This window comes from Eumetopias jubatus, unplaced genomic scaffold (genome assembly GCF_037043125.1).
Source record: "Eumetopias jubatus isolate StellerSeaLion01/CBP00866 unplaced genomic scaffold, mEumJub1_p1.0 scaffold_9, whole genome shotgun sequence".
NCBI lineage: Eukaryota > Metazoa > Chordata > Mammalia > Carnivora > Otariidae > Eumetopias > Eumetopias jubatus.
This window is the reverse complement of record NW_028274815.1, coordinates 64,843,060-64,866,043: the sequence shown is the minus strand read 5'-3', so window position 1 is coordinate 64,866,043 and position 22,984 is coordinate 64,843,060. Positions and strand designations below refer to the sequence as shown.

The 22,984-nt window shown below is 38.6% G+C and overlaps 1 protein-coding gene across 6 annotated transcripts in view; it reads left to right on the top strand.

The window, feature by feature from the left end:
* The window catches only part of CCDC85A (coiled-coil domain containing 85A), a 205,944-nt gene extending 185,315 nt beyond the window's left edge, over positions 1-20,629 (top strand). The window contains exons 4-7 of one of the 6 annotated variants that reach the window (XM_028089969.1): positions 9,856-9,990; positions 12,926-13,045; positions 16,495-16,593; positions 20,540-20,629. In XM_028089969.1, coding sequence (XP_027945770.1) covers positions 9,856-9,990; positions 12,926-13,045; positions 16,495-16,593; positions 20,540-20,629 — 444 coding nt within the window. The remainder of the gene's footprint in view (positions 1-9,855; positions 9,991-12,925; positions 13,046-16,494; positions 16,594-20,539) is intronic. The other 5 variants (XM_028089971.1, XM_028089970.1, XM_028089972.1 and 2 more) reach the window with 5 other exon arrangements.
* Positions 20,630-22,984: the final 2,355 nt, after the last annotated feature.

Below are 22,984 nucleotides of genomic sequence, written 5' to 3'. Positions count from 1 at the left end.
ATTATTTTAAATAAGTGATATATGGAAGAAATAATCACTTTCAAGGAAACAAAAGCAGGGTACAGAACTGTGAGTGACTGGAGTGAAAGGGTATTTTACATGGAGTTAGAAGAAGCCTCTCTGAGGAAATGACATCTGGAGGAATCAGAAGGGGTATGGGAGAGCATCACAGGAAGCGAGAACAGCAAGGGCAAAGCCTTTCAGTGGGAGTGAACTAGGCATGTGTGAGGAGACAGTTGCAAGAAAGCTAGTGTAGCTGGAATAGAGTGTGTGAGACAGAGAATAACAGGAGGTGAGGTCGGAGACGGGCAGGTAACAGATCCTGTGGGCTTTGTTGACCAAAGTCAAATGTTTGGGTTTGGGTCTGAGTTCGTGGAGAGTCATCAGAGGAACTGAGCAAGGGTGTGATACATCTAGTTACATTATCAGAAGGTCACTGGGAATGCTAGGTAGAGACCAGACTGAAGAAGTGAGAGGCAGGTAGGGGAGGACATAGGGACACTCATTAGGGAGCTAGATTGGTAGTAGAGGTAGGAGAGGGTAGTGGTAGCTTGAACTAAGTGGTAGGATGAAGGTGTTGAGGAAGCGTTGGATTCATAGGATATTTTGAAAGTAGAGTTGAGAGTGCTCCATGATGGATTGGATCTGGAATATAGGGGAAAGAGGTGGCATGTGGCTTCATAGTTTGAGTACTGACAACCCCAGGAAGAACTATTTACATAGGCTGTACAGCGAGTGACAGCCCAGGGGTGGTCCAGTGTGGCAGCCCTGGGAGGAATCAAGAATGACTCCTTGGATTTTGATCTAAGTAATTTTGTATGATTGGTGGTGCTGTTTATGGAGATGGGGAACAGGTTAGGAGGTGCAGGAAAGTCAAGCTCCGTGTTGGACATGGTACATTTGAGGTGGACATCTATGAGGAGACGTCACCTGCAGAGTTAGGTATAGAGATGAAAGTCTGGGGAGAGGTCAGGGCCAGAGATACAAATTTGCAAGAATACGTGCCTATGGGACTGAATTAGAACTTCTTGTTGAATGACTGTTGAGGGGAAAAGAGGTTTATGGGCTGTGCCCTGGGACACTCTAAAATTTAAAGATTGGGAAGGAGAAAGTGCCATCCAGGCTGGAAGGAAAGACTCGTTCAACCTCTTTAATCTCCCAGTTTTACCCTTTATTTTAACTCTGATGGGTCCTCGACTTACCTTTCTGAATATAATTGACTTAAATGGGTATTTATAGTTTGAATCCAAAACTCTTTTCATCATAAGTTATTTATGTCATGAGGTAGGACACACAGAAACCTATTTGTAAGTCTCTTTTTTCCTAGTAAGAGCTGTTTGTGAAAAGAGAGCTTTCAAGATGCTTCCTCTTGTGCCCTGCTGGTGTTCTCATTAGTGGGGGGATTTCATTGCTCCCGGCTCGAGATTTCATTTCCACCACTGTATGCAGAGGCTATACTGCCTGGATTTGTTTGGGCCGCTTCTGTTTTTGTGAGCCTTCATGCATAAAGTCACTGTGAATCCTCTGAGATGGAGCATCCAACAAATGGCATGCGCAGAACTGCAGTCCCTCAAGCTGCTGTGCTCATTGGGGGTATACATATGCATTCCAGAGAGGTTGCAGCCCTGGGATGAAGCTGACTCTACCTCTCTACCTCTCTCTTATCTTGACCTTCCCATTTTGTGCTGGGGTTCGGGGCGGGGGGAGGGCCTTGTAGAAAAAGAAGGAAAAGAAGATTCTTCCTCTTGCCAAAGCCAGGGCAGCCAACGCCACCTCACAGAGTAATACTTCTCAGTCAACTCAACAAGTATTTCTCTTAAATAGTTGGTTAGTCCCTGGGGCTCTAGCTCTGCGCACGTCTACACGTCTACCACCGGGCTCTGAGGAGTGCTGGGGGATTTAACACCAGCATCAGTCAGCTCTGTTCAGCAAGCCAAATGCAGGGTTAACTAGCGTTCCTTTTTTGCTTCGGTGTCTACACTGGCATTTCGGCTGCAGGCCCTAACTCCCGGTCCTACTCCGGCCTCCTTGACCCCCATTCTTACAAGCTTAAAAGTATTCAGGTATGTTTTTCTCAGCAAAAATGCCATCAATTTTCACTAATTAGTGTCAACCTGACTGGAAAACCACTTAAATGTATCATTATTTTTTTCCTAGAAATTTCAGTGTTTCTCACTGGGGATTGTATGGTTAACAAAAGACAAGAATTTAGCACATAAACTCATTACCTAGAAGCAGAATGTACGTAAATGTAATTGTTCACATTTCCTACCTATTGTTTAACAATTTTTTTGTTTTTTTTTTTTTAAACCAGGCCTTCATTGTTATTCTTTGTCTGCTGTCCCTCTGGCTACAGCCATACAGGGTGTTTGCTGTCTCAGCCCTTTCAAGATAGGGATTCTTTTCTTCTGGGGTTTGCCCTCTCTAAGTCTTGTAAAAAGGCATCACATTAACCTCTGTAATGACATTATTTTATTTTTTGAAACTGTATTTCCGTATCACCTGGCGTCACAGGTATTTCAAAGTTACTTTGTTGTTCTCCCAAGAACACTGTATTATTTGATGGGAAATTTTCATCATGGCATGAAGTTACAATCAGTTTTCATTTAAAGATTTTGCGAGCTCTTTTACATGTCAGAAGAAAACCATCGTGGGCTTATCTGTGAGAGAGATGTTTTGGGGCTTTATATTGTTAATTACCTCCTTCATCTTGATTTTCAAATCTGATGGAGGAGTTAAGATACCTGACTTGCAGTGGCATTTTCTGGCCCAGTTAACAGCATGACCATGTAGCTCGTGCCCCGCCAGCAAGCTGGGAGCCGGCCTGGATTCAGATCAATACTCAAATACTCACAGGGTCCTGACGTGCAGTCCATCGTATTACCCTCTTCATTCCTTCCGCTGTTGCCCGGGGCGGGGGCGGGGGGCAGAGAGTGATCCTGTTTCACTTGGACTTCTCTTTCCATCTCTCAGTTGGACTTGATCCCGGCTGGTCTTGTCCCACCCAGATCATTCTCCACATTATTACTAGAAAGGCCTGTAAAGCACAAATCGGGTCTTGTCACAGCTCATGCCTTAGCACAGAATAAATTTTAAATCCTTCACATGGTGAAGTTTCTCCACGATCTGACTCCTGCCTTTCATGTCAGCCGCAGTTCTTGTTCGTCTGCCCTCACATCCTTCTGAACCACTTCTGATTCCTTGAACGGGGCAAGTGTCTAAAATTTTAGGTTCTTTGAATTAAAGCTCCTTGCCATCTCTTCTGTTACTCTACAGACCTCAATCTTAGCCATTCTTTGGCATACGAAATGAAGAATGAGTGAATAAATATTACCTTCTGGTTTCCCTGGCTGGGAACACGGGGATACTGAGAGATTGGCCTACACTTAAAGAAGTTGAGAATAGTATCTCTTTTGATGATATTTCATTTTTTACCACTTGATGTTTGGCATTATGTAATGATTTTGATGAGAACCAGCATATACTTTGGATGCCCTGGTCACAAGTCTATTTCTACTTTTGGTCTACTAACCATCCCTAACTGATCCTTTCAGTTGCTATTTTAGCATATTTGAGCTTTACTGTAGCTTTAGAAATAGAAGCGATTCAAGATTTTCAGGATGACTTTATTTTGGTCAAATATGAGTTAACTGGCTAATGAGAAGGAAAAAAAAATAATGGGAATTTAGTTGGAGTTTAACTTGCCAAAATATGGACCATCACAGAAATGGAGTTTCACTTCTTGATTCGGGCCAAGCTAGCACTCTAGAAGTGTGCTTTAGTTACTTGACAAGTAGTTGAGTGGCTTCTAATTACCAAATGTATAGACACACAAGTAAAGCATTGACATAACTGTTCTTGAGATGATAAAGGAAAAGCCACAGTCTCACACCTAGATTTTGACCATCCAATAATATAACTTTATTGAGCAACTACTATGTGCAGCTAGGGTACTAATCATCACTATTGCAATGATAGTAAAAGTCAAGTACAATGACCTCAAGGAGCTCAAAGAAACATGAAATCTTACTCTAAAAAGTGATAGGGCTTAAAATTGCGCTATGAACCAGATTATCAGTTCACCTTAAGGTGAGTGGTCAGAGTAATTATACTCATCTGTCAAACAATGAAAGTAAAGTCCACATGATCATTACTTGTGCATCAGCAAAGCCAGGATTGAAGCAAGTTTTTGGTTTTTTTTTTTTTTTTAAGATTTTATTTGACAGAGACACAGCGAAAGAGGGAACACAAGCGGGGGTGGGGGGGGTGGGAGAGGGAGAAGCAGGCTTCCTGCGGAGCAGGGAGCCCGATGCAGGGCTGGATCCCAGGACTCTGGGATCATGACCTGAGCCGAAGGCAGACGCTTAACGACTGAGCCACCCAGGCACCCCAAAGCAAGTTTTTAAGATACCTATTCCGGATGAGAGAGGAAGAGAGAATTATGAATATGAATGAATAGAAACCAGAACCAAAAGAGGGACATCCTGGATCACACTGGTATGGTTATCAAGAAAAGCATGAGATCCAGAAAAGTATCGCCGAACCCAAACTCAAATAGAAGAAAGTTAGAACAGGAAATACTATTCTCTTGGCAACTGTATTTATCTGGAACCCTATCGTATTTCATTTAGAGCATGACTCTTAAATTTTTCCAAAGTGAATTGTCAGTAATTCTCAACAGATTCTTTAGGAGACTTTGTAAAATGCAAAGTTTCAAAATCCTTGAGTTATAATTCTAGATGCAGACTTCAAGTAACTTGTGGCCACAGTTATGTGCCTTGAATGGAGAAAGTCAAATGAGCACAGAGCTGATGTTCAGCTGGTATACACTGGTTCATCTGTATCAGTTACTAACATTAACACACTTTTATTCCGATGCCTCCCAGACTCTGAGCCATTCCAGACAACTGGATCCTCCCCAGGATCTCTTTGCAGCCCAGGAACTAAGCAGCGGGTACATAGAATAGGAGATCTCTGAGACCGCAACACAAAAATTATGGAGCATAAATTATTCAATTACTGAGAACAGCACCAGGCCAACAGTTAGTGTCTTAATAGGTATTAACATGTTGTAGTAGGAGCTCATATTAGCTAGTCTTAATAGTCTTTTGAAATGACAGCAATCCGGAGAGTCCTAACAGGTAGCAGGAGCTCAGTGGCTGAGTACTCTGAGGACTCAGCCACGCCCTCAGGAAGTCTTCTACCTGTTGAGGCGGCAAGCCCATAAATAGAGTACAACCCTTTGCCACATATGAAGGACAGAGTGGTTGCTGGTTGGGTAGGGATTTCTGATTCCCTCTGCACATCACATGATGCTCTCATCTGCCCCGGGATGTTGTTTCACGGTCGGGGCCCTCATTTCTATTTGCTGGCAAATGTATTCTTTCCTAGTGTGACTGCTTAAAATTGAGTGCAGAATCTCTACCTGCCATATTGCTAAGGAAGCTTTATTTCATCATTTCCACAAAGCGCCTTCTGCCACTTTTATTCTCTGTGGGATTGATGTCTCGATTCTTAAGGTGCTTGCAACATGCTCTCTGTCTCCTCTCAGAGAGCTCTTTGTCCTTTGGACCACTGCCCTGTGTTGCCCATTTGTATTCTTTTTCTGCTAGCCTTGTTACCAGTAGGATGTTTGGGGTATTTTTAATTCTTTCCCTTCTGTTAGAAAGAGCCATTTCCTATTTGGGGTTGGAAGATAGATGTCTTTATAGTTAGACCACTTGAGGGCTGAAGCTGAGAGTTTCCTTTAAAATCATCACAAGCTCCAAATCATAGGGGCGACTTATCCTCATCTGCAAAATCTATGAAGCTGTCATCAGAAATTTGGCTTTGCCGTTTTCCAACACAGTTGTCCTTCTCTAAATTGGAGTTTCTCAACTTGAGCACTGTTGACCTGGATAATTCTTTGTTGTGGGGGCCGTCCTGGCATTCAGCAGCATCTTTGGCCTCAACCCATAAATGCCCGTAGAACTCGCCCAATTTTAACAACTGAAAAATGTCTGCATTTTTGCCTGATGTCCCCGTTGGAGGGCCAGCTCACCCCAGGTCGAGAACTACTCTCAATAATAAGCATATGAAAGTAGGTTGACAAATAAATTATAAAACGTGTTGATAAGCAAACACATTCATGATAAGGACAACAAACAGCTGCAGCGCACTTAATGTAGGCGAGGTGCTGTTTTAAGAGCTCTTTTTGTATAAAAAGCCTCATCGAGTGAGGTACCATTGTACCATAATTACCCACACTTTATAGATGGGGAAACTGAGGCTCAGGGAGGTCACACACCTGCCAGCTGTCTGATTAAGAATCTGAGCCCAAGCAGTGTGACCCCCTGGAGTCCATGACTTGAACTTACTGGGCTGCTCTTTCTACAAAAGTTACTGGATTAGATATCTACCTGGCATAGCATGGGATGTTACCTTTGGTAGGTGCTTAGTAAATATTTAAGTGAATAAATGAGTAGCTATCAATCCAGGAAATTACTTAATATTTTAAATCAGTATTGAATAGATTCCTTACTTTAGTTCATATAAATTTTAAAAATGTACTTTTGTTTGAATACAGTCAACTAAATATCATGCATTAGAGCAAAGCAGAGGTTCTCTTAGCATTTCTAAGCTCATTCACAGGTTTGTCAAGGTAACCTCTAAAGCTTCTGTTTGTGTGCTAGTGCAATTTTGTAGTATGTCAGAACGAAGACTGGTCAAATTCCTGATGAAATTAAGCAAAGCATTTCCCTGTGTCCCATAATAAGGAAAGAAAATTCCTCCTCTTTCCTAAACTAGGTATGCATTCTGATGCACTATTTGATAGTTTGACCTAGCTTTGGATCTTATTAAATATTGAACATCTTTAACTAACAGGAAAGCACGTTAGCTGATCAATCTTTAGCTTTCCATAGTTGGCTTCCTATAATAGGTAAGAGGGCCGCGATTTAAAGTTTGTTATAAATGCATTACATCTGATTTGTATCTAAGTGAGAAGCCTGTATTTTGTATGATAAAATCTAAAAACATAATTTTTGTGTTAAAAACTTTTTTAATATGTACTTCTGTAAGGCCAAAGAATGGAAACTTCTAGAATGTTAATTAAAATAATAAAATATAACCATAAAATAGCAAGAAACAACTTGATCACAATAGCTTCATCTTGTTGGTTCTCTTAAAACCCCTATTATGAAGTATAAGAATTTTACTCAATGAGACCATAAGTAATATATTTTCTTGTTTAGATGATCTTTTAAGAAATTTGAGTGGCTTCTTTTGTTCCCTTAATTCTGAGAAGTCTGTTATTGTAAGGACAATATTAGAAAATATCTCGTCTCAATTTTCTTGGAAAAACATCTTCCAAATAACATGTGATTAAAAGCATAACAGTACCAATACATTTTATCTTCTTCAGTGATAGTAAGGGATATTTTTGTGTCTTGATCTAGGGTGTTTGCTTATAGCACTAGATTTCATGATTTCTATAATGAGTACTTACCACATAGTAAGTAATCTGTAATTTACCTCCCACGCAGTCTTGACACAGAGCATTACTTTGCTATTAGCATTTAGAGTGGGTCCTCCTGCTACCTCAATTAATTTATGGGTTACTCTACATACCTGGATATAAAGTAGCTGATTTCTAGGGGAATAGAAGATCATTTGGGCATTCTTTATAAACTTGGAATTTTGGAAAACTGAAGAAAACAAAACTAAGCAAAATAGCACTCCTCAGAAAATAGTGACTTTTTTTAAGGTTTGGAGTTGTTCTCCCAGTTGATGGCCAGAATCTGTGTTCCCCCACTTCAAGCTCTGAATTGCCAAAAACAATTCTACCTACAGAGTTAGGCTTATTATGTTTTATGAAGTAACCTTCAGAAAAGAGCGTCATTTACGATTATATAGAGCTAGCAGAGAGCTAAGCTTTCATTAGCACATAAATACCATTCAGTTTACTTGAAGGTCAAAATGATGACCAGTCCAGAACACATTTTTCCATGACCTGGAGTTGTTTTTTTGTTTTTTTGTTTTTTTTAAGTTGCCAACATGAGTAGAAAGTCAATAATCCTGATTCTAAGAGTATCTTTCCCTTTAAAATGGTTATATCACCAAGTAGTTTATTCTTCCACAAAAATCTGGCCCATGTATATTGCCCCCTCTTATCAGATTAATACTATATGTAATCTGTATTTAATGTCTTAAAAGAACCGTTTACAAGATGCTGAAAGGCACAGCTATTATTTCATGTTGTATCTACTTTACAAAAGTGGGGAAAGATTGTAGCTAAAGGGCCACTCCTTCCGGCAGGCCTCTAAATGGCTGTAGATGTTACTTTAGATTTCATGGTTATGATAATGAGCTTGTTATAATGGAGAGACATTGAGATTCAATCTCGCTACAGATTAAGGAAGAACGAAAGGAGGAATCCCTATATGTCATCCTCAGTCACTGAATCCGAAAACATAAGATCTGAGAGATGTTTAAGTAATGAAGGGAACCAAATCTGGAAGATAGGACTCATTTGTAAAACAAAAGAAAAAGGCAGTTACTTTTTAACGATCATCTCAATAATAGAACTATGCATGTTGTGGGGAGAGGTGGATTTTGGGCCATAAACCATATTCCAAATTATTGGATAGAATTCTTTTGATGGGAAGAAATTAGACACTGACACATGAGACGATCACTGAAAGAGCCATGTTCAAATCCGTGTTGCTTACAATGAAATGATCATCATAATCCAGATACATAATTTTCTGTTATATGTGAGGAATATGTGTGGCTGACTTATTTAATAGGTAACTGGTTCCACTGATTCCATAGATTCAGAAGAGAGATTTGCCAGTACCAACTGCTGGTCATCATTACTCTTTTTTCATTGTTCAACCTCCAGACATTGGAGAAGAGTGAAAATTAGACCAGTGCTATTAACACAGTACATGCTTCTAGGAAAAGAGATCAGTGGGAACTGAAAAATTATGTTGTCATTTTTTAGCGTCCTAAAATTATACATTCAGACACTGGAATTTGGGGACTATTTGGTGAATTTTCTATGTTTAAAAACAATGCTTATTCCTTAGGACATAGCACACCTAGATAAGGGTCTTAGTGAACGTTGTCAGGGGCAGGAAATTGTTCAAGTGAGTTCATTTTGCTTTTGATAATTTTAATAAAATTATGCTGTTTAGTCATAGAAAAAAACTGAAAATTAGGGGAAAATTATTTATCTGCTATCTCTAGTTCTAACCAGTATAGAAATTTGGAGATTAACTGATTAATAGAAATTTTGATAACGATGTATACGTCCCATGTAAAATAGTTATTTTAATGCAGCGATGACCTCTTAGCTAGTTACATACTCTTCAATGTACACAAATGTTGCTGAGAATTTGATACAGTGCCAGTTTTTCTAAGTATTACTGAATAGATGTACCCACCTCGTGTTTCTTAACAAAAGAGCATAGTGCTCCCAATTGCATTTTGAATAATTTCTGTTAAGTTCTGAAGTTACACAGTTTTTAAACACTAGGAAGACTTAACAGTTAATTCTGTTTCTCACAAGTAAAACCAACAAGACAAAGTTGTCTAAGTAGCTTCAGTGGTTTTTTGTTTTGTTTTGGATTTTTGGCATTATCATCTACCTCTTTTCGATAGCTTAAGAGTCAAAACCTTTTTTAAAAGATCAGTATTAGCTCTAATAGGACTTTGTTGTTATTTTAATTTTTCCCCTAATTCGAGGTGCATGTTACAGCTTGCCATTGTGGTCATTGTGGTTCATTTCATTAAGCTTCTTGTTCTATCTGCTTTCTTGAGACTTGGGAAAGAGTATTTTTCTGAGTGATTGTACTATATTGTTCCAAATATAAGGCCACCCAGAATAGAAGGCAACCTCCAACTAGAAACAGCTCAAATATGGAGAAAGGCTGGGGTCCCAGAGCCCGGCGGGTCTTGCAGTGGTGGCAAGGGTGCCGAGGAATAGGAAGATGCCTGCCCACTCTCCCGGTGAGTGAAGATGAGTCGGCTGCTGCATTTGCTTGTGCATACAGATGGCTTTTGTCGCTAGAGGAAAAGTTACACTGGGCGGGGTGGGGGGAGAGAGTAAATCTGTGCACACGGAAGAAACTTGCTGTGTGTGTCTGAATCTGGGGAGGGAAGCTGGGAGTACAGTCGTTCATCTCCTAATCGGTCAGCGTCAGTGTTTTTTTTTTTTTTTTCCTGAACTTGGGGTTGAAAGTTGAAGAACCGCAAGCACTGGAGAAGAACAAAGGTACCCTGCACCTTTCATGAAAAGGAGTTTAAAAGGTCCATGGCCATGAAAATGAATCGTCTGCAGACCAGCCCAGAAAACTATTCCTTGCCCTTTAAAAGTGCTCGCTGACCCAAGAGGTGATGTGTGCACTATGCAATCCCGTGTCGTTTGGAAACAAGCAACCCGGGAGTTGGGAGTCACATTTCCAATTTTATTAAGATTTTCCTTTTAAATTCCCTGTCTCCTGAGCCAGCCAAGTTACAGTTTAAACTAAACAGGCTTAATGTTATTGTAATAAATTGCAAGGGACTGTTTAAAATCAGTTGTTTCACTAGCATTTCACTCAGCATATTTTAAAAAAAGTTACGTGAAAATGTATTAGTCAACTGAGAGTAGTAGATAATTCTCCAGATATCAGTCACAAAGATATATATAGCCTTTTATTTTAGAATAATTAAATGGGATGTGATAGAATGAAGTGCTTGATTGTGTTATAATCTAGAAAGCGACGGAGCACACATTGGTGTACAACTTTACCAGGCATTTGCTTACCTCTACGACTTTACAATAACCACGTGAAATATGAACCTTGATCTTTCCAGTGACCTAGTCCTTGGCTTACCAAGAAGACCTGAAGTAGAACTTTAATCCTTGAATGAGTTTTCCCCACTGTGCAGTTCCGACTTTAGCTACTGTTGTTATTTAAAAAAATAAAAGAGTGTTTAAGGGAAGAACAGGACTCTCCTCAAGTTTAAACAATGCCAATTTACCCAAAGGATTTGGTTTAGGGAAAGCAGTTATTAATTTTAGAAATTCTTCTAAATCTAAATGCCCTGAAAGATCGAAGGCCCCATGCCCAAGCAAAAGCATGCTAGAATTGATATGCCTATCATCTTGCCAGTTTGGGAGGGGAACATTTGAAACAGAAGGGCTGGGCAGCAGGAGGTTGGAAAGGAAGAGTTGAAAGGAGGGATAGCCGAGAATAACGGCCTGCCCAGTGGGATTACCAGGCAGAGGGCCGACTGCTTTGCGTTGCTGGGTCCTAAATGAGAAGTTCGCAGTGAACTCCGCATTCACCTCAGAGGCCTTTTCAAAACCATTCCTAAGGGTGGTAGCAGGTAGGGAAAGAGAATAGTAGGGGACCAGAGCTATTCAGACAAGAAGAGCTTCCTTTAGAACTGCTTCATTTTGGAAACATTTCATCTCTACAGAGTAAGAGGATGTCCAAGATCTGGTGGTGATGTTGGGGGCTGGGGGATGGTAGGCCCCTTCACCACCTTTAAATTTCTAATAAGTTCCCTATTATTTGTATCGGGCACTATTATGTCCGATTTGATCTGAATTACAAATACAGGAAAAGATGGACATTTTTCCCCCAGAAGGTGTTGGGGCTATTATAATTGGCTTTCCTATGTCATCGCCTGCTATTAACATAATTATTAGTAGCAGTGGAGGACAGAGCTGGAGAGGTCCCCTAAATGTCCTATTCCACAGCTGCTTCTCCCTGGTGGCTAGTGAGGGTGGCGGCAGGGCCTGATTTGATTGCATAATTCTTTGAGCGTGGAAAAGAACATGGCTCCAGTTGGCTTGTGAGGTGGCAAGGATAGCCTTCAGGACAGTGACAAGGGAAGGGGGAAGATACTCCAAATTGCAAAAATGATAATCTTTGTAAAAATCAATGAGAACTGTCAATTTCTCTACAAATAGTATGGTCTGCATAAAACCCATACTTATAACTGTTGCTGCTCTCAGATTTTCCCTCCCATCCCAAAATGCACAACACAGAAGTTCTTCTGTAGGTGCTGGAAAATAAATGTCCCTAATCGCAGTTGTCTTCCATTTATGAAGCCATCTTCAGTGGCTCCTTCTCAGGGTATTAGAGTCATAAGATCAAGGTAAATGGGGCAGTTATTAATCTGTTAGGCATGAAGAAAATATGTAGATTTGTTGGACAGAAACTAAAATCAGGCCCTTCGAGTGTCATGATCTCCATAAAAACAGGTTTGGAAAATTCCCATTTGGCTGCTTTTTCTAGGAGGGTACATAACTGAAGTTTTCCTTTTTCCCAGTTCCTGTATGGGTGACTATGAGTCTCGTAGGCCAAGTTAAACATGCCCAAGTGCTGGTTTTTCAGCAATGAAGTCAAAGAGTCACTAAAGTACAAATATGTAATTTGTGGCCATAGTTACTTTTTAAAAAAACAAAAACTAATTCTTCCTTAAAGAAAATGCTGAGTTTGAAGAAGGGTTTTATAAGACACACCGTTTCTCCAATGCAGAAGGTGATGTGTGCGTATTTTCTGAGACTTATGGAATATAGCATTTGTCTTGCTGAGTGAGCATGTTTAACTCAGCTGCTGAGTAACTCACAAATTTCCTACTCTTGAGTATCTTTAATTAAAAATCATTCTTGAAATGTTCTTAATGGGCATTCCTGAGGGGGCATTGTTCTCTTTGGCAAATCAGAAATGACATCTGGACATGCACAGAGATGGCTCTTGGTTAAGCGTTCTTGCTGGTCAAGCAGCAAGTGTATTCCAGTTAACAGGTTGAGAGCATCTTAGGACAGGCTAGATAAAACTTAAAGCGGCTGATTCTCATTTGGCAGTGCAAATTGAATACTGAATGACATCTATGCAGTTATAAACGACTTTTGTTTTAATAACAAAGTTGTTGATTTTCTACTAAGGGTTCTTTTAGGTTGTCATCAGGGGCTGATGGGAGTAACAGTCCACCCAACTCTCCAGCTAGCTTCAGTGGACATACCACACCTTCTCAGCAGCCTGAACCCGTGGTACATTCTCTTAAGGTAACCAACTGTGTCCAACCGTTTATCCAGATCTTCAGTTGTGTTGTGGCTTGTTCGCTATAGTCTGGTAGTCCTCACAGTCTTGTTTTAACTGTAGATACTATAATTTTTGAAGTATAATTTTTTTTTGAAACGAGTTTGAGTACTCCTGGTTGAAATCTCTAGTTTTATCATTTTGTTTTGAGTAATGTGATTCATATCAATCTGCATCGAAGTTGAAGTCTGATGTGCATGTATATCTATATGTGTAAACTCTCGTTCTGGGTATTTGATGTGCAGTGTCCGTAGCATGCATGTCTTCAAAAGAGGGAGTCAAGAGTTGGCCAAAATAAGGAAGGATACCCAATTTTTCTTTCTTCATGCAATTGAAGTACATGGTGCAACCAACTGAAAGAAAATCTTGAACTAAAAACCTCCTCTATTCCTCATTAAATAGAAATTAGGTCTTCAAACTCTAGTTAATGCTCTTCCATAGAGTATTAGAAAATAGAGGGTCTTATTCAGAAAGCTAGTTTTATTTTTGGCTTTTACTTCAGATCCTCCAAGGACTTCAAAAAAAAATTTAGCTGAAATTTATTTTCTTTACCAATAGTGAGCTTTCCACTAAATAAGTACCATACGTAAAATTAAAAATATAAATATTATCTAAGAGAAGAAACTGATGCAGGCAATAAAAAAAAAAATTAGGACAGTTCACTGAAATTTTATCAATTCCAGGGTATGAATCACTGTCCTTCAAATCATCTGTAATTCCTAACACATAGCCTTGATCAAACCTTTCTGAGCCATAAAGTAGGCAGCGTGCTTCAGTCCCACACTTGCCGTAGGAATTTCACAGCCTCACTAAAATGTTTTTGGTTTTGGAATGATTTATCAGCAGCCTGGAGATGCACTCTTTTGGAATGGGCCACACTTCCTTTGGCATGCATAAAGCAAATAAGCAGATACGAAATTCAAAATATGCATTTGATTTGGTTTTAGCAGGAGACTTAGCTCCTTCAGTCATATTTTGCTGTAACTTCCATGAAATGAGTTGCTCCTCCCAAGCATATACTGCTTGCGGATGAGGGAAGGTAGCAGAACCATGCTGGTGGCCAGTGCAATCTTGTCTTGGTTGGAATAACTCACCAAGTGAGCAACCGAGAGGAATTCGCGTGGGAAGGCACACCAGAATGAGGGGTGCTGCCCTGTATCCGGGGGGTGCCGATTTATCAACTGACCACCATCTTGATCTCTGCCAGAAGCATTTGGACGCAGTTTAGCGTGAGCAGCATGCTAAACGTGCTGTTACTTGAGCATGAACCAGACGCTAGCTATCTGAAAAGCATCCTAGAAATAAAAAGAGTGGCTTCAATCCTGTAGTGTTAGCATCTGCACATACTCCAGCAACACATTGCTCTGCTTTTCGGATTGAAAACGGTTTCCACCTGTTGCCTTATTAAATGGCAAGTGTAGTTTGAATCAGATCAGCATAGTGGATAGCACTGCAATCTTTCCCCAATTTTTCATTGCACCTGTGTTCCTATGGCCTAAAAGGAAGGGAAGGGCAAGGGGGAGCTCTTCAATTTTCTCTGAATTTGTTCTCTAATTTTCATATAAAATTTTTATCTCAAGAGAGAAAGATACTATGTTATAATCAGAACATGTTAAGTGTCCTCACTCAGCAGATGGGTAGTACTGAGCAACTGAAGCATAAGGGGAGGCTCTGGAATACAGAATATGTTTGCTTCCATGAGTTAACTGTGTCATGAAACAGAAATATGTGCCTGTGGTAAATGCATCTTAGGGATATCACAATGTAAAGGAAGAAATGTAGCCACTCACGCATTTTGTTTTTAAAAGCCCACAGATCCTAGAGCTGATTTATAACAAAGTTTCTTTGTTGTGAAAGAATTAGAACGATGGCTCAGTTTCTCATCTTCTGATAGATTCCAACCCCCCCCCCCCAAAATCTCTAGGCTTTAAAACAAAAAACACTCTGTGGTTGTGGTTTGGGAGGAAAGTGTAAATCAGTGTGAGAAATTAGCCCACTTGTAGTAACACCACATTTATCTTGCTTTAAAATTCATGCTATTAATTGGAGCTTCATTTAGTAGAAATTAACTGATTTTTGAAGTACACTTCTCTGAGGTGCATTAGAAATTGAATTTGTAGGCAAATGAGCTTGTTCCAGGAGTTTTCTATGAATATTCACTGAGCGTAGTCAGGATTTCCTCTGAGTGTATAAAGAATGTGAACGGACTCTAATCGGAGTAGCAGGGTGAGGCTTGTTTCCTACCGTGATATCCTCCCTTAAAGTAGTAGTACCTACAGAGTAATAATGGCTAGACGTTTTGAGTTAATGAGGGAGTAGTTTGTGAATTAGATTATTGCAGGATTGAACTCCAGTAAATATCCATGTAGACTATGAACTTGACATGAAAGTCCCACTTCATGTTTCATTTATTTTGGCTCAGCTGTTCATTGGTGCCAGTTCTCAGGTGACATCTTTAGGTGTGACCATCAGCATTGACCAGGATGACAACAGAACCAAGGAGTTTAGCAATGTCGCAGTTCAGTGGGGATTCTTGGAGGAGCTTTTATGAAAAGTGTTATTTTGGGGGTTTTGTTTTCTTGGGTCTTTTTGCTCTATTGTGCTTTGGCTTATAAGTGGATATAGAGAAAAATAACACTCGAAACCAAAGTTTTCTCCCCTTTTGACCTATAGAAAGTATGGCATGAAAACCTTATAGACCTATTTGAAGAAATACTGTTTTGAATCCATTTAGAGATAACATGGTGAAGTGGAATCATAGGCCTCTAAAATTGCTTAAGAGCATCTCATCCCAACACTTTCTTTGCTCTAATGAAAAATAAAGTGTTGCTCAAATGTTTTCACTGTAAGGAGCCAGTTTTTCTCTTTGATATTATCATTTGCATAGGCCTTTTCTAGGCCCTGGGAACATGTCCAGGCAAGAACTGTGATGTCAGTAGCGTCCATTTTCATTCGAGTTCTTATGTACATATTCCTGGGTTCTGACCAGTTTCACCTATCAGTATCTTTTAGTCCTCTTTTCTATAGGCCATGTCTACATATCATCTGGATTATTTGGCAGATCATTAATTATATTGCTTACCTTTACAGTGGAGCGAGAATTTCTCCAAATGGTTGACATAGTCACGTTATCTTGACCCAATTAACTAAATTCATTAATGTCTATGATTAGATACATTCAATTGACTATTAGTGATAAGATTGCTTTCCATGACCATTTGAAAGTCAAGTAGAATTGATCCCTTTTAGATTTCAGATCCACTATTTTAAAAGATTTTGCCATATATTAATCCACTCTGATATGCAGACAGGAGAAAACCAAAGGTTTTACAAAGTGGAGCTCTTTGATGGTTTAATTCATAACTAACAAGTTTTTTTCCATGTGAAATTTGCTTTTCTTTTTCAACAAATCCAGGTCTTGGATGTTCAGGAAACTATAGATCGTCAACAGGGTAAAGAGTATGAAAATGACCTTAGTGAGACAGAAAAAGCTATAGTCAGAGAAATGTGCAATGTAAGTTTAATGTGCTTTATTGTGTATTCTGTGTTGAAAGCTCCATCATAGCTTAGTTACCACTTTATGAATACCTGCTTTTTTAAAATGCTGGCCAAATGCCTTTATATTTTTATGTGAAAACAAAACTAATTCCCCTTGTTTTTATCTTCAGTATATTTTAGTGCAGTTTTATTAACAGTCATAAAATATTCAGGGAAGCGATAATCAGCCAATTCTGGATTCCAGAATGATCTATGAACATTTTTAAAAATTGTCTAAAATAATTGTGCTAGTTTTGAGAAATAGGTTTCTGTTTCATACTTTTAAGCAGTACCTAAAAATCAGTGTTTAAAAACCTGTGATAAAACACAGCTTTCCTCAGACTTTTATAACCATACTTGGAAAAAAAAAAAAATCATGTGATATGGGCACTTCATGTCCTGCAAAGTAGTATCTTTACCTTTCAGTGGTGGATAAGAATAGACACATAGAAATCAGAGCAGAACAGAGTTAAAAAAAAAAAAATTTGACATGCTGTTTTGATGCATATCAATAATGTGATTTGGATTTTATTATTAATCCCTAGCTAAATTTTGAGTAATTTGCATAGGTATATCATTTAATCAGAATATAATTGAAGTTTGTTAAAAAGCTAAATAGAATATTATAGGGGAATACATTTGTTAAAAGCAAAAATCAGATTATATTAAGCACTGATTTTAATTGGCTCTATATTGTACTTTTATCCTCATATTCTTTGTCCATTAGGCTATCAAAATTGCTTAGAAATGCTTTTAAGCTATTAGAGCCAGATATTCTCATGTATCTACTTCCTTGAGGTGTTCTTGGAATCCAGTAAATGTTTTAAGTACCCCTGGGCATTTTATATGTGCTGGGGCCACAGTTTTAGTCTCCTGCTTCTTTGTGTTGTAGCTGTTTTTCTTTTGAAATTCTTTCCAAGTTATTTTTCTTTCCTGCATGTTTTCAAAAGGTCATTGGTTTGAGAAGTCATAATTTCCCCCAATGCACCACTCTTCACACCTTCTGTAGCTTTTCAGCCTATCCTTAGCGTTTTCAATTTGAATATTTCCTTCAGATTAAAAAAGTTAAGCCACACACCTTAAAAAAAAAAAAAAAAAGCCTTTTGCTTCTCATCTGTTGACTATGGAATGAGAAAGTTCAGACTTTAGGAATTCTAGAACTAGAAGGGAGCACAGTGATCATTCCGCAGGTGGTTCTCCAAATAGTACAACAGGATCCTTTGTAATTCAGATGGAGTTTCACCACAGCCCCTAAGCATGCTGGAGAGGAAGCTCTGGATATGATCCCCACATTTGCATTTTATGTTTGAAGAAGCTAAAATCCCAAAATAAAGTTGCTTGCTCCAATTGTTCTCTAATGAACAGTAAGTCAGGACTATACCCAGATGTCCTCGGGGTAAATCTGGGGACTTCCATTTTCTTTCCCCAAGAATGAAAAGCAATGCATCTTCCAGAAATGTGTGAAGTTCTGTAAAAATACAAGTCAGGATTGCTTGTTTTCTTGCCTTTTTGTTTTAGATATAAGACTTCTGGACATTAGAAAATTCATTTCTTAGTCACAGAAGAAACGTATTAATGGACTGGGTCTCGATTAGTTCGTGTTGATCTTTTTGTAGGCCTATATTTCCAAAAATGCTTCAAGAGACCATATGCAGTGGCAGTGGTGTTTTTCCCTGTAGAAGGTATTTTCAGGAAGCCAAAGCTTGCCCTCCTTGTTTGCCTTTAGCAGTTCTTGAGGGCTTGTCTACTTTTGTCTTTGATTCCCAAAATTTGAGGAAAACATGCAAGCCAACACCAATCTGATGATTAGCACTCTTACATTTGGAAACTTATTAAAAGCTAAGAGAAAAAGATGTTGATTTAAAATATTTTTGTCACCATTACAAATTATTTGAACATTGAACACACATAGTCCATACTGGAGAATAAAGGGAAAAGCAGATTTGAGAAATTTTCACAGATAATTTCTTAGAAACAAGCTAAGGTTGTTAAACCTAGTAGAGGAACTATGTGCTTTTATGATAATGTCACAGAAATGGAAAGTTTTCTTATAATGTGAGATCAGTTCGAAGACTCAGAACTTAGCATAGGAAGTTTTGCCTGTTTCTGGTGTTCCTCCTGGAGCTCAGTTGTCAACACCTATACAAGGAGTCACAGGAAGTGACTGTTAACATCATGTTGATTAGTAAGAGGTGCTTTTATTCCCTTCCCAAATTGTGCCACAAAAATAGATTTACAGTTTCTTAAAGTGCAGTATATTTCTTTTTGTAATAATGGTTTTTTTTTTTTTTAGGTCTGTTTGGTTCTTGTAAATTCCCTGAGAACAGCTGAAATATTTGACTGGTGGACTCAGACACCCACCTATTCTTTTAGTTAACAAGTCACTACTCTGTGTCTACCTTAGTATCACTGGCTCGTTTCAGAGTTCTGCCTTTTTGGACTCTTTCACCACATAGTAATTTCAGGGTTAAGGCCCATGGTATCCTACAATGGAATACTTGGAGAGTGCTTGCAGTTTGGAGTTGTAACCACCTAATGCTTTGTGTCAGTGCTCCTGGAGGTCTTTGGCTTAGCAGCAGAGGATAGATTCAGACATTCAAAGCATTCTGGTCAGCTGTATTTGTATATACCATGTAAGGGCTAGAAAGGGTAAGTCCGTAGCATCCCTTGGCTCCCTGATTCAGTGTTTGCACCTTTTCACTGTCTATTAAGAAATGAGAATTTCCCCAACTCCCTTGTGGGCAGCTTGAGCCCTCCATTGCTAGATCATTCCTTTCCTACTATTTAAAGACCATTAGTACACTCTTCTTCAAATAGGACAGGTCATTTCTGCCACATAGTTGTGTCCACAAGAAGATGAATGGCTTCGTTGGCTTAGGAGTGAAGGTAGACAGAACCTTATATTCTTATGTATAACAATGAATAGTATTGGGTGACCCTAGAGTATCTGCTGTATTTAAAATAAATGCAAAAAAAAAAGTATCAATAATGAACCAACTGGTGTATTCATGTTAGAGCTATGTAAATTTTTAGGGAAAGAAAATAATCTTTATAGTGAATCATCCTAAGGAGGGTAATGACTTAATCGGGGGAAGGAGGGTGCATTTTCCAATTAGCATTAGCATATTGGCATATCATTGGTGAATTCCGTGGTTTTACTTTATATTCAATCTCATCTTTTGCTATTGTCCCTCTAAAATGACCCAATTTTTGCTATATTGTATCTACTTATTCTTGAATGTATTAATATTTTTCCTGCATTTGGATGTTCTCTGCTTAATCTGAGATTTTATACTATTTGGTAGCTAAGATTTATGACTGAGGGTCCCCCACTCTATTGGGAAAGCCAGGGAAATTTACTAGTGGCCCTAAAGCTAGTAGTTCAGGGCTTAAATAGCTCAAGAACAAAAATTCCTTCCTTTTCCTTAGTGGATTAAACATTGTGGTATCCCTGGTTCAAGATGTAGGATATAGAAACCAGGATGATCTTGCTCATGTGTTCTTAATTCTGGCTATACAGAATTATATTAGGAGCTTTAAAAAAAAAAATACAGATGACGATGCCTCCCCTCTACCAGTGCAGTCAGTCTGCGAGTGGGAGTTACTGTGTAAGCTTCAAGTGCACAGTGTACAGCTGGAGTTGAAGACCACTCATGAACTAGAGTAAGTTGGCACATCTTTCTTGAATTTTGACGCTGATTGCTGACAAAGCCTACTAGTTCCCTCTACTGTGCAGCTCTTCTGAGTTAGAAACTTCCATCACATTTCACTGTGTTTGAGCTCATTCATGGAGGTATTTCGTCTCGTCTTCACATTCCTCTTTGCCCCTTCATAGATCCCCCTTTAAAAACCACAAATCTCTTTGTGGATGGGGCCATTAAGACGCTTATTTTTATTTACTTATGTATTTTACTTTTCTTAAGGTTGTGTGGAGGAAACTTGGAGATGCTGCAGGTTCCTGTCCTGGAATTAGGCAACATTTGTCTGGAAACCAGTACAAAGGACCAATGTGAAAGGCACTCTTTCAAACAAGATATCACCACTGCCAGAGAGAGAGAAAAGAAGAAAAAAAAACCTGGACTCATTGAATAACCTGGAGTGATTGTGTATTGCATATATTTTCCCTCTAAAACCTTTAGTATTACTGATGCTGTATTTCACGTCTCTCATTTCCATGTCCACAACAGCTTTGAAAAATCACCATTTGGGTACCACTATTTTCATTAGAACTAAAATGTTTTTGACTCCTCAGATCTAAGCTTGTCACTGGGAAACCTGCATGATTGGAAAAATCCAGTAGGGCCTCAGTAGGTTTGAAGGAGTTAACTCATTGCACAGAATGGTGGGACTTTTCTAGCATGCTGTGTTGAGGAAGAGGGGTCTTCCAGCTTTCCAAGTTTGGGAGTTGGGCACCTACTTCTTATAGTCAACAAATTACGAATTCCTGATGCATAGTGAATTTGGATATAAGATAAGCTTAGGTTTCTGGGATTTTGTTTTGACTGTTGAGGTGCTAAAAATACCACATAAATTCTCTTTACCAGCTAAAAGGGTAGCAAGACTTTGTAGAGTGCTTATCAGAGAGTACCATTTATTTCAAGTGATCAAGATAAATATAGCTTTTCTTTTAATCTTGCTATATTCATGAAGACACATCGTGGGGACATACCAACTTCCATATTCATTCAGTGTATCCATTGATGTTATTAATTCCAGTTAAAGAACAAGCAAACATAATTTTTCTAAGTGTTTCCAGCTGTGAGATGTTAATTTCTAGTTTCTAGATCTGTTATATTTAATAAACTTTATGTAAACTTTAAAATATTGCACTGCATTTATGAAAAAAGCTTTCTTTGCCTACAGCAGCTAACGTTTTATGAAACTGACGCATGTCCTTCATTGTTGAGGCTAAAAACTCTTCAGATTGCTTGAGGTTTGAAAAAGAGGTGTGCTAGCTTTGCTTAGTTTATTTTTGGTATATATATACATATTAGACTGTATCGGAAATGCTATGATAGGTATTTTGTGTTTTTTTTCAAATGCAATGATAGTTTCTTGTATGAATGTGCAAGAGGCCTGTGCCAGAATGCTAAGTTTTTATTGTAGTTTAAAATTATAAAAGTAGGAATGCAACAATTCCCAGTTTTTAGATTTCTTCTAAATTACTCAGATTGGATTCATAGCAGATATTCATCGTTGCTGTTGTTTTTAAATGGACTCATTACAGTGTGTTATTGGTGAAAGAACGTAAAGGACTTTCGTTATACTTTTTAAAATGTTACTGTGATGAAAAAACAGCCCTCTGTTTTCAGAAAATATTTATGAATTAATTTACTATAGAATTATCTCTAATTACTGTAACTGGCTTACCAGTTAAGCTTATCTTTCTTTTTGAAATGTTATATTATTACTCTGTAAAAGAAAATTGCTTGCTATATTTACACCTTCTCTTGTAGAAAAGCTTTCATCCTTAAATTGTTGTATTCCTACGCTCTGAAGACATTTAAACCAAGTTTTTGTGCCTGCAGTAGATGCTGCAGAAGCTAATACAAGGAACAGTGGTCTTTTGACAAAATACTTGTGTAAATTTTGATACTGTATTAAAACTATTTTTTTAAAGTTCTGCATAAAATTGAGTATCAAGTATATGTGTTCATCTTAGCAATGGTAATAAATTATTTAATCTCAGTGTTTTTCCTACAGTGTGTAGATTTCTAATAGTCACTAAGTAGCACAGTGTTTCTGGATGGTGGTATTAATGATGGTAATACAGATGATTATCTTAAATATAAAACAAAGGACTCTTTCAAAATATGCTAATGAGGGATTTAATATTCATGTTACTCAATTCACACCGTTCTAATGCAGTTAAAAATTTAGAATCGTATTTAAGAATATTTAAAAATCAGTTATAAAATCTTTCACTTGTTATAATTCATACACATTAAAATTAATTACCGTTAGGGGCGCCTGGGTGGCTCAGTTGGTTAAGCGACTGCCTTTGACCCGGGTCATGATCCTGGAGTCCTGGGATCGAGTCCCCCATCGGGCTCCCTGCTCAGCGGGGAGTCCGCTTCTCCCTCTCCCACCGTCCCCTCTATGTACTCTCTCTCATATTCTCTCAAATAAATAAAAATCTTTAAAAAAAATTACCGTTAAAGCAGTCAATAAGAGGAAATATACTAGGGGGAAATACTGCAGAGTGGAAAACTTGTCCTCTATACTTAAGAAACATATACACATATGGCCAAGACATAAATTGGCAAATGCACACATACACATGCTCAGATAGAGAACACACCTATTTCTGGGAAACCACTAAGACGACAGGAATAAGGCTTCCTACACTGAGCATTAGCCTCAACTTT